Raw genomic sequence first — 11,672 nt, 5'->3', positions numbered from 1 at the left:
TTAAAGACTAGTGTTTCAGTGAGGTTGTTATTCAGTAGCATCTCATTTTTGCTACTATATTTTTGTTTCTTATCCTCTGCACATCCTTATATGCCCAAATACATCCATTTCCTTTGGGATACTTGAGATTTCAGTAAGTAGTCAGTTATGCAAAAGATGGAGAAGTGAGGAGTGATTTGGTAGGCAGGGCATGGAAGAGATCTCTCCGGAAAATTTCATCTATCCTGTGTTTCGACGCGATTGTGGGGCAGTTTTTATGTGCTGGGAGTTTTCTCTGCAGCAGCAGTGCTGAAGCTTTCCCTAGAAATGCAATTGAAGGATAAGATAAGCCTCTGTGTGTAATAATTCTGATGTTTCCTGTTCAGCATTCCAGTGACATGGATTCAATAGTTTTGCACATTTGAGCCGGTTCCTTTGTGTTATAGGAGATAAGGCAAGAAGGGGTAAAGGGAACTAGGAAAAGAGGGAGACCTAAAGGAAGTGGCAAAAGAAGAAAAGACCTCCTAAAAAGTAAGAAATGGCAACTGCCTGTTACAGGTTGTTTCCTTGTTACCTAATTGTTTCTAGCCATTATGTGATGATGTTCATTGATTTTTAGACACAGAAAAACATATTTCGGGAGGTTTCCCATCTGATACACTTGCCATTGCTAGACTGTTAGAGGAGGTCCATCAATCAAAAATTGATGACCCTGTAAGTTACTTTGATGACAAACTGAAGAAAATTGCATTGCTGGAATGTCATGGGAATGATGTTCAATTAGTGTGTGCTCGTATGGCGGCGCTGTTACGATTAAAAAGGATAAAAGAGCAATGCTTTAACAAGGTAGCTGAATTGGAAGTGGAGACTTTCAACCAAAAACATGGGATTGCAGCAATCAACACTGAAATTGACAGGGTAGGTCAAGATCTGTCTTTGGAAAAGAGTATCCACAAACAAGAACATCCAGTGGGTACAACAGTTCTAGGACGTATTGCCTGCTTAGAACACTCTCTCACCAAACTCATGTTACAAAGGGAGTTTGGCATAATAGATGTTAGTAGGTTGAAGAAAGAAGTTCAGCTGATTAAGGAGAAATGTCGGAACTGTAGAAGTGACTTTGATAGAGTAGCTGCTGCTCCAATGGGCAATGAATAGCTGAAGCTTTTCTGTGTGTATATAGTCATTAGTTCATCACAATGCATACTCGCATTCTCTGAGTGAGAATACTGCCCAAAGATCTATGTACCATGCTTAAATTTTAGCATGTAGCGGATGAGCCAGTATGACACCATTTCCTTTTGCCAAAGTATTAATCATTCATCAATATACACAGATTATGAGTTTTAAATATAAACCCTTGATCCAACCAGAGGTTTTTTTGGCACTTCTGCTTGGATGTTTCACTTATTCTTTCTTATCATTCTTCTCTCAATTGGGTTTTTCTGTCCAATATATTGCTCATTTCTAACAGAACTTTGTGCTTTTATGAGGACTGGATTACAAGTGGGTCCATTAACATAATTTGAGTTTGCTTAGTTTTTGTGTGCAATCATCAGCTGAATCTCTGATAAAGGGCAAGTTACTGGTTCATATTCAAGTTTGGATTCCATAATACTTGGAGGAACAGCTGATGGTTGTCATCTGCTCCGAGCCTGCTATCTTCCTCTATTGGTTACTTGTTTGAACCCTCTTGTCGTCTTACAGTTGTTTTAACAGAAGGAATTTGCAAAAGACGATCTGTGAAGATCAATATTATTATCTTTTCTTTCTATTGTCCTTGTTGCCCATTTATTTTCTACGCTTTTCCATCTGAGTTCCTTGGAGTCAAAATGCATAAAAGAATCCGACATGGCAATATCTGTATCAGAAATTTCTTTGCTGAGAATGGTTCAGTTGATGTAGGAGATGCAAATTACTCTTTTTTACCAAGGTTTTGCTACTCGGGATCGGGATCGGCATCGGGACCTGACTCAGGGTCGTTTCAGACCTGGCTTTCCGAAAGCACATGGAGCTGGCACGCCAATTTGGCCCAGGGGACGAGTCAACGGTTCAGATGTATTTGTTCTGGTGGGCCACGTGCTACTCCTCACCGTAATCCGCGTGCTACAGATCACAATCAGTACAGTCGCGCCACGTCTGCAAGGAGATGCACGCGTACGACTCCGACTTCTGTGGTTCGCAAGTCCCGATTCAGTTTTCCGTACCATTTCCCGCCAGCTTCCTTCCTCCATTCCTCGACACACGAGAACAAACCGAGGGCAGCTCGGGAGAGAAAGATGGAGGAGTCGGGAACGTCAGTATTCTCCAAGGGTGCCTCAGTTGAAGTCCGCAGCGACGAGCCGGGTTTCGTTGGCGCCTGGTTTGAAGCCTCTGTTGTACGGAAGGTTAAGAAGAAGCAGCTTTCCGTGGAGTACGCGGAACTCGTTGAGGAGAACGATGTGTCGAAACCTCTTCGGGAGATTGTCGATCTTAGTTCCGTTAGACCTCGGCCACCTCCCGTAGGAGCCAAACGGGAGTTTTCAGTGGGTGATAAAGTTGAGGCGTTTTTCAATGACGGGTGGTGGGTTGGGGATGTAGTCCGCGTTCTAGATGAGGCTATATATGTCGTCAAGTTTCTCGATGATGAGGAGTTGGAGATGAAGGAGACGGATTTGAGGGCCAGACTTGACTGGGTTGATGGGCAATGGGTTCATCCTTCCAAGGTAACGGTTAATGATTCTCTGTTACTTCTCTCTCTCTCTTGTTATTATTGATTGACACTGTTTTTTCTTCTATGTTTTTGCTTTGGCATTGTAGACTTTTCTTCTTCTATCCTCCTACGTTTTTCATGATAAGCATTTTCCTGCACTCCCATAGTTTGTGTTCCTCCATATTCGTCTCTCTGGATTTTTTTTTTTTTTTCACTCCTCTTTTCTTCTTGCATTCGCTTCTGTTTGTTTTTATGAAATTTCTCCATTTGACCGGGTGTGCGTGCATTTCGCTGTTTTCCCTGTTGAGCTCGACGCTTGACGATTTATTTATAGATACTTTTTTGCTAATACTTAAAAGAAGTTGAAAAAGAGTGTCATAAAAACCGGACTGGACCCTGTCTCTTGTCCAGGTTTCAGAGGTAAAAAACATGGGGATACTAAAAGACCGGCTGAGTCACCGGGTCACATTATGATGATACCATCTAGCTCAAACGGTGGTCAAACCTGTTTGAACCAAATTGAGCTGGACTCGGTCACCTCTGTGATTGGGTCTGTTTTTATAATATTGGTTGAAAATCCTCATATATTGAGCTAGACTGTTTATTTTATAGATGCCTTTGCTATTTTTTTTTAAGAGAAGTTGAAAATCCTCATAGATGCTTACAGCTCGTTTTGGGGAACTTTTTGGTGATCTGGACCAAAGAAAGTATGCAATTCATGTATCCTAGTGAAACTTCGTCCTGATTGTGGTTCGTGTTTCTATTTTCTTTTAGTTGTTTACTATCTGGGTTTTTTTTGTGAAAACAAGTATTAATATTAAAAAAGTGAGGAACCCTGTCCATGGGAAACGAGTATTAATAATTAATTTTTTAAAATATAAGAATGAATAATGGATAGTATTTTTTTAGCTACTAAAAAGGTAAAAATGTCACTTCAGGTTACCTAGCTATCCAAACCATGCATGAGAAAACTAATTATAGAAAAGACAGATGAAGCAAGACATCAGAGCTTCTGATTAAGAACAACATTGCTTACAAGCCTTTTTGGCAACCTTCTGGAACAGTCTTAAAAAAATCAAACAGAACTCTTCATATTACAAAAGACATGCACATCCTCTGGCCACCCATTCTCATCCTCAAAGCTTTTCCTTCTAGACGGAAGTGCAGGATTGAACTATCTTCTTTCTCGTATGCTTTCAGATTTTCAAGTGAGGAGAGAAAAAGAAGAAAACTGAAAAAAAAAAGTTCAAGTGATCCAAGGTTAAATTATAAATAATTAATTCAGCAGAAAAATATACCTGGGAATAGGTGGCATTTAAGCAGGAGCAACTCTACATCACAGCCTCTAACTGTCCAAATCAAATACTCCAATTGCTCCATCACAAAAATCAACATATAATAGAAAACCATCACAAGAGTGGATTATGCTTGAAATTGGTATAGACAGCCTCTATAGGAGTACTCTATATCAGATAAATAAAAGCAAAAACTCATTAGAAAACGACGTATCACGTAAATGAAAACCTAATAAAATCATTTCTTCCATCAGATGAATGAAGAACATACATGGGATATGGCTTTTTGAACCATGAAAAGAACCTCATTGAGAAGAAAATAAGTCGTCCTCTTAAATCAAAGCATGGAAACCTTATAGTGCACACTAACAGGGATCACCACACTGGAGGTGCCCAAGTGAAGCTTTACTTTTTTTTCTCCTTTCTCAACCATCACTAGCACGGACATAAAGCATCATTAAGCAAATCACTTATATTGGTTAGAAATAACCTGAAAACTTCCATCTCCATAGATCCAAAAGAACCTGAAGTTAAACAGCCCTCAAGATTTTCACTCAAGCCAGCTACTTACATGTGCATCAGCATCCAAAGAGACTGATGAAAATCAGCTGAAGCGTAGTTTTGTCATTTTTAGCTGTATCTTCCAGAGTCAACAGTATTTTGTTCAGCATGTTTAGATCCTTCTATGGTCTAATTCTTATGTTATTTGAATGTATATTTTGGGAGATATAAGGGTTTAAGTGAAATGTAAGTGAGTGGGGGCATTCTTGTAATTATCTCTCACTTAAATGAATAAAAGAAGAGGGGGTTGTGCATGACCCTTAAGGAGAGTTATTCTGAAACTCTCTTCCCTCAGTCGTTCTCTTTGTTTTCTCTTTCTCTCTTCCTCTCTTACAATCTTCATGTTTTTACCTTTTTTCATGGTATCAAAGTAGTAGGTATTAGGTACAAGCCTTCAGCTTCCATTTTATTTCATCCTTGAAGCATACGAATCCAAGAAAAGAGGCTCCTTGAGGTATGTGCATGACTGGTTGCCCAAAAAACCAGTCTTTTTCTTCTTATTTTCTACCAAAACCCTAGGGTTGTAGGCTTCTGCTGCATTTAAGTGCAGTCTAATGCTAAAATAGAGTCCTAGAGGGATTCCTTGAAATGGGACAACCCCATTCTGCTTGTGCGCAGCCCAATACTGGGCCTTTCTGCATGCGTCACCCACGGGTAAGGTGACGCCAGCCCTAATCTTGGTTGTTTTGTGATATTTGTTGATTAAAATCAAATATTCTAGTTGAGATTGGATTGAAATTGGTTTATTGTGCAAGTGTGAAAATAACCATAATTTTTTGAGATGGGGTTATCTCTCACTTCAGTGCAGGATGCCTTCTTATCTCCGTAGAGGAAGTAGGCCATGGATGTTGAGATGGAGGCTCTCCTAGATAGAGGCATCTGGGAGTTGTGTGATTTACCTGCTAGTGCTACAATGGTTGGATGTCATTGGGTGTTTACTGTGAATTATAAGGTAGATGGCACCATAGAGGGGTACAAGGGAAGGTTAGTTGTCAAGGAATACACTCAGACATATGGTGTTAACGTGTTTGAGATTTTTTCTTCAGTAATGAGATTATTCTGTGTGCGGATTTTGATTTCTATAGTTGTGAATCAAGGGTGGTTATTATCTCAAGACATTAAAAATTTCTTCTTGTATGGAGACTTGAATGAAGAAGTTTATATGGAGCAACCTCTTGGGTGTGCTACTCAGGGAGAGATGAATAAGTTATGTAAACTCAAGAAGGTTATATATGGTTTCAAACAAAGCCCATGAGCGTGGTTTGAGAAATTCAGTCAAATTGTTATGTTTGTTGGCTTCTCTAATTATTGTGACCATTATGAAACGCCATTCCGGTATTGTGGTTTGTAGTATATATGGATGAGATTATCTTATCTGGCAATGATGAGAAAACATTGAAGAGGTTAAAGCACATTTAGCCGAACATTTTCAAACCAAAGACCTGGGACACCTGAAATATTTAAGTATTGAGGTGGCTAGAAGCAAGGTTGGTCTGGTATTGACTCAGAGAAGTATATTATAGACATGTTGCTAGAATATGGCTTGTTGGGGACTAAACTAGTTGACACCCCTATGGAAGTTGAGTATGATCTTCATAATGAATAGAGTAAGGAACTTAAGGACAAGACAATGTATCGCTGTTTAGTCAACAAACTTACATATGCCACAGTTACTCGTCTTGACATCTCATTTGATGTTTGTGTTGTTAGCCAATTTATGGAGTGCCCATGGAAGATTCACTTGGAGACTGCACAAAGAATATTGAGGTACGGAAAGGTTCACATGGAAAGGGATTGTTTTTTAATTCTCAAGATCATTTGCAACTAGAAGATTTTTCAGATGTTGACTATGCAGGGTCAAAACTTGACAGAAAATCTACGACAAGTTATTGTGTGTTCTTGGGGGTAATCTGGTAAGTTGGAAGAGTAAAAAGCAAAATATTGTAGCCAGATCAAGTGTTGAAGCTGAGTAAAGGGCCATGACTCATACAATCAGTGAGTTGATGTGGGTGACATCTGTAGTCAGAGAACTTAACCTAAAGAAGAATGAACCCATGACGATGTGTTGTGACAACCAGACAACTATATTCATTGCATGGAACCCGGTATTTCATGAGAGAACTAAACATATTGAAGTGAAGTGGATTGTCACTTCATTTGAGATACCATAATAAGGAAGGAAGTTGTTACTCCCTATGTTAGATCTGGTGACCAAATGGTAGATTTGTTTATTAAATCATTGGGTAAACATAAGTTTGAATCCTTTTGTAGCAAGCTGGGATTTGAGACTCATGGACATATATGTTCCAACTTGAGGGTGAGTATTGAAAATCAGTTGGAGAGTAGTTTTGTTATTTTACAGTAATTGTATCTTCCAGAGTCAACAGTATTTTGTTTAACATGCTTAGATCTTTCTATTGTCCAAATCTTATGTAATTTGAATGTGTAATTTGGGAGATATAAGGGTTTAAGTGAAATGTAAGTGAGTGGGAGCACTCTTGTACTTATCTCTCACTCAAGTGAATAGAAGAAGAGGGAGCCATGCACGACCCCCAAGGAGAGTTATTCTAAACTCTCTTCCCTCAATATTTCCCTGTCTTCTCTTTCTCTCTTCCTCTCTTACAATCTTCATATTTTTACCCTTTTTTAGAGACCAACACCATTTGAAGCATAATCCTTGAACGGAATATCCAAGACTGTAATCATTGAGGTGAAAATCAGAAATTTGAAACCTTCAACCAATCAAAGGACATTTGCATAGCCTGTGTTGCCCCTTCTTTTGAGATTTTTCAGAAAAGAAAGAAACATATGCCCTTGTCTATGCAACAAGCCAGGACTATCAGATATTTTTTTATGTACTCCATTTTACTACTCTGTACTAAAAAATGACCTGGCCAAGTAATCCTTACCTAAAATGTTTTAGGTATCCATTCCTCTATTTCTCTTTCCATCTCTTCTTTCTGTTACTTTATTTCCTACTTCTAGGTTTTGAGTTTTCTTGTCTTATGGAATGCTTACTCTCTTTCAATTAATCATTGAGAACAACGGATCTAAGTTGTTGTTCGCATCATCACGACCAGTGGATGTAAGTTGTCCTTCATTTGTGTTCCTCTTGTGGCCATCTCGGCTTTTGTTCAACAACTTGATCGTATCACCAGTGCAGAGAAGGACGGGTCTTGTGAGCCATGGTCTTGAAGTTCCGTCTTCTTCTTCTCGGTGACCGCCTACAGGGGTCGCCGGCACTGCCGGATCACCCAGCGCCGGGGAATCTCTATTCTGGCCTGTCTCTTCATCCTGGAGTGTACAAATAGTGGATTCGGCTGGAATGAGCTGGCGGAGGCATTACAGAGCCCCCCCTGATCCCAAATCATGGCCCTGTTCCCCTTGACTCACCCCCTCCAAAACTCCTTAAACCTGCATCTGCTTCCCCTCAACCCGTCAACCAACCAGGAAAGTCCCCGGAAATCATCCACCTACCTTCGAACCTCCTTCGCGACAGGTGTTTAGTGCTGGCGTGCTCAGTCGTCATCAGTACCAGTCATCAGTATCATCCACCTACCTTCAAACACCAGAAAAGTCCCACTCAGAAATCATCCACCTACCTTCAAACCTCCTTCAGATAGATGATTGATGTTCAGATCTTATCCCATACGGAAGTGGTAGGAAAGTAGGGGCTTATGCTTTTTAATTGATTATATTATTTTTATAGTTTTTTTTTTTTTATCATCTATGTTTTCTAGGGAACTCATTCTGCAAGTATGATCATACGTGTTGCAAAGCTGGTGGATGAAATAGTGAAGACTGAACTGCTGAATTTTAATCCTAGTGCTGTCAGGAGCAATGAGATAAGAGGTAAAGGATCACTACCAGTAATTTCCTTGGTTGCTGCAGACTTAATGGGTCATTCACGTGAAATATGCTTACTGAAAGAAGCACCTTGGCTCTTCATGAAGAAATCTCCTCTATGGAAACACTTAAATCAATGGAAGTATTTAACAATCACCGCAAAATCCACATTTTCATCCATTGGAACTGTTCATCGAAGAGGTTTGGAAGGGTTGGTGATTGGCATGATGGTTAACTTTGTCAATTTGGTAGAAAACATGCAATAATCTCAATTCACTGATCCTTCAAGTTTTTTCATGGAAAGATTGGTGGTTGTTGAGGACTTGGAACACCATGGATTTCATATTCAAGGGATGCATTCTCACCTTCTTGAGATGATTTCATATTCAAGGGATGCATTCTCACCTTCTTGAGATAATTACACTAAAGCAGATAAGGAAAAATGTTAGGGGTACCTTGCTGAGCTAGAAGAGAATATTCTAGGACAGAAGCAGGAGACACGTTGATTTCATGGCCTTATGAATGAAATAGACAACAAGATAGTAAGATTGGAGAAATTGATTGCATTTGTGCAATGTCAAAGAGCTTCATTCAAAGATCAGTGGTAAAATTGTGAATTTGAGCATGCCCAGTGGGAAAAGAAGGGAAAGGTGATAAAGGAACAGCTGTCTATTGGAAAACAAGAGTCCGATAGTTTATCTATGGCACCACTGTTGAACACACCCGTTTTATCATAGTTTTTGGATCAGCTTGCGGCTTTCCTTTTGTAAAGCATGTGAGGCATTGATAATGACGTCTTGTTTACGTTGGTGTATCAGCTAATATCATATTATGCTACAGCTAGAATAGATGTACATTGAAGAAGTCCCCAAATGATCCCAAAGTAAGCTGTTGTTGATAATTATGGATTTACAGAGGTGTTTGAACTGGTGTTTCAAAAAGGATGACATGAACGTGGGTTTCTTTTTTTTTTTTCTTTTGGAGAAAATGTATATGGGTTTCTGTTAATATGAAATCTCTGAGCTAGTTGGGGTCTCTCCCTCTCTCTGGATTTGAGATTGCACTTTCTTTTCACAAGATTCACTTTCTTTGTTATTATGTAAGTATCCGATTACATGCAAATTTACATGCTTTGAACATTCATTTTTTCTCTCCAATTCTTTTGTTTGATTACATATTTTTGTTTTTTCTATATATCATTGGGTCTAGCAAAACTTGTAGGTAGATGTATATACTCTACTAGTTCTGCTCTGTCCGTGGTTTCAGGGAAACTTGGAACTGAAGATTTGTAAGGGGAAAGTTGTAGAGGTCTGCAGTGATGAGGAAGGTTTCCAAGGGGCATGGTTCACCGCGACAGTGATTGGACCTGCTAAAAAGAACAACTTTCTGGTGGAATATCATACCTTAAGAACTGACGACGAGACCAGGCTCTTGAGAGAAAAAATACATTCTCATCACATTAGACCACCACCACCAGCCATTAAGGTCGAAAAGTTTTGCATACTTGAAGAAGTTGATGCATTCTACAATGATGGGTGGTGGGTTGGAGTGATTTCAAAAGTTCTAAAAGGCTTGAAGTACATTGTCTACTTCAGACAAACCATGGAGGAACTGGAATTTAGGCACTCTGACTTGAGGCTCCATCAAGATTGGATTAATGGCAGATGGGTGCGAGCTTCTCAGGTATTCTAATGTTCTCATTCTTATTTGAATGAAGTATTACGTACATGGTAAGCATGCCTAACTGGTTTTAAACGGAAGACTATTGCGAGTATCTGCTCAGCTTTTCTTACGGTCAGATGCTATCCATGTTTCTTATTGTTTTGCTTGGAGAAAAGGGAGAAGATGTGGGGAGTATGATAAAAACAGAGATTACAAAAGAAACACCCACTCAAGGGTTTAGAGTTTTGAGTGATTTTGAGACATCTTGCGCGTGAAATATTTTTAGTAGTGAAGATACAACTGGAGTTTGCTTTTCCTTTTCTCATGGTTGAAATGTGCAATTTTCTTTTTCAGGCTCTGAGGCTTTCTGATTGATAGGAAAGAGTCTGTGGAACCAAACTAAATACTATTTCTGTTGATATCTTCAGTCTTCTCTGTAGCTGCTACAGAATGACATCATAGCTGATCAACGTGCTCTGTTGAATCTTGTTTTTCAGCTCGCTAATCATCATGTATAAAGAATTTTTGGACAGGAATCGATTCGATACAGGGATAATATAGCCGTTGTTCGTGGCCCTTTTTTATATGTATTCAAATAGTTCTGCTATTCATGCTTGTTAGTGTGAAGTAGACCTGGCAATTTGTCTGAATCTGGCTTGAATCTAACTGCTCCGATCAAAGAAAAAAGGATTTAGGACATGGTTCGAGTTAAATCCAACCAGTGGAATGTAAATTCTAATAAGATCTTAAAAAAAGAGGTTTTGGCTTTGATCTCTTCTATAATTTGAGATTCATTTGAGCAATGTTGTGAGCAAGGAAAAACGAGGAAACTCAATGAAGGAAAAGCTGTTGCAGAATTCCTTCTATTTTTTTATTCGATTAACGACCAGATTAAAGAAGGCCGCGGTCGAAGAAGGCCTACTTCTTATCCTCTTCCAGCTCGAAGGCCTCGGTCGGGAAGGTCCTGAACAGTCCGGTGGGCGTCTTGCACGTCAGCTTTCCGGTGGGCGGATCGTCGACGTGAATCTCACTGAGCGTAAGCCAAATAAACTCCTTAACCTTGACCCCAGTTAACTTCTTGATCTTAAACTTCTCGACGTAGGCCGTGACCTCGGTGGCGTAGGAGACGAGCTTGTTGATCTTCTCAAACCGGTGCTCTTTCTTCTTCATCTGGATGAGCCAGACGTAGCCAGTTTCTTCAATGTAACCAACCTCGATGATGTCTTCCAGAGGGAGGAGGCCCCTCGGCAGGCTCATCTCCTGCAGCAGGAACTTGGATTTCTCTTGGCATATCGCGTCTCCGTAGTATACTTCAGCTTTAGCCTTCTGCTCTGCCGTGACCAGAGACATGTTTGTGTTTTTAACCCAGAGAGCTCGAAACGCCAGCGGCTGATTTATACAGGGGAGCTCTACGCGGTAGCCTTGGTTCGGACGAAACCCACTGAATATGGTCTTTAAGGCTTTGATCGATGTCCTTGGATGATTAGGTGGAACGCTAATTCAATCTCGTGAGTCACGAAATTGCAGCGAGAGGCTACTGGTGAGTTCCGCCTTCAAGAATGTCGTTTTTGAAGTCTATATCGTTTTAAAGAGATCTAAAAGAGACTTGTCGACTGCCCATCAGTTAATGATCCAGC

At 39.9% G+C, this 11,672-nt stretch overlaps 2 protein-coding genes across 2 annotated transcripts; one reads left to right on the top strand and one right to left on the bottom strand.

The window, feature by feature from the left end:
* The first annotated feature begins 2,205 nt into the window (after window positions 1-2,205).
* LOC137960217 (protein AGENET DOMAIN (AGD)-CONTAINING P1) lies at window positions 2,206-10,650 on the top strand. The gene is made up of 3 exons (XM_068807767.1): window positions 2,206-2,684; window positions 9,640-10,056; window positions 10,390-10,650. Exons 1-3 carry the CDS (start codon window positions 2,259-2,261, stop codon window positions 10,408-10,410), a joined length of 864 nt encoding a protein of 287 aa, XP_068663868.1. The 5' UTR covers window positions 2,206-2,258; the 3' UTR covers window positions 10,411-10,650.
* A 131-nt stretch (window positions 10,651-10,781) lies between these two features.
* On the bottom strand, window positions 10,782-11,496 carry LOC137960218 (uncharacterized). The gene has a single exon (XM_068807768.1). It carries the CDS (start codon window positions 11,383-11,385, stop codon window positions 10,954-10,956), a length of 432 nt encoding a protein of 143 aa, XP_068663869.1. The 5' UTR covers window positions 11,386-11,496; the 3' UTR covers window positions 10,782-10,953.
* Window positions 11,497-11,672: the final 176 nt, after the last annotated feature.

This window comes from Aristolochia californica, unplaced genomic scaffold (genome assembly GCF_029961685.1).
Source record: "Aristolochia californica isolate CCGP_79_NKW_82.1479 unplaced genomic scaffold, dmAriCali1.0.hap1 SCAF_3, whole genome shotgun sequence".
Lineage (NCBI taxonomy): Eukaryota > Viridiplantae > Streptophyta > Magnoliopsida > Piperales > Aristolochiaceae > Aristolochia > Aristolochia californica.
The sequence above is the reverse complement of the archived record's forward strand: the minus strand, read 5'-3'. Positions and strand labels throughout refer to the sequence as shown.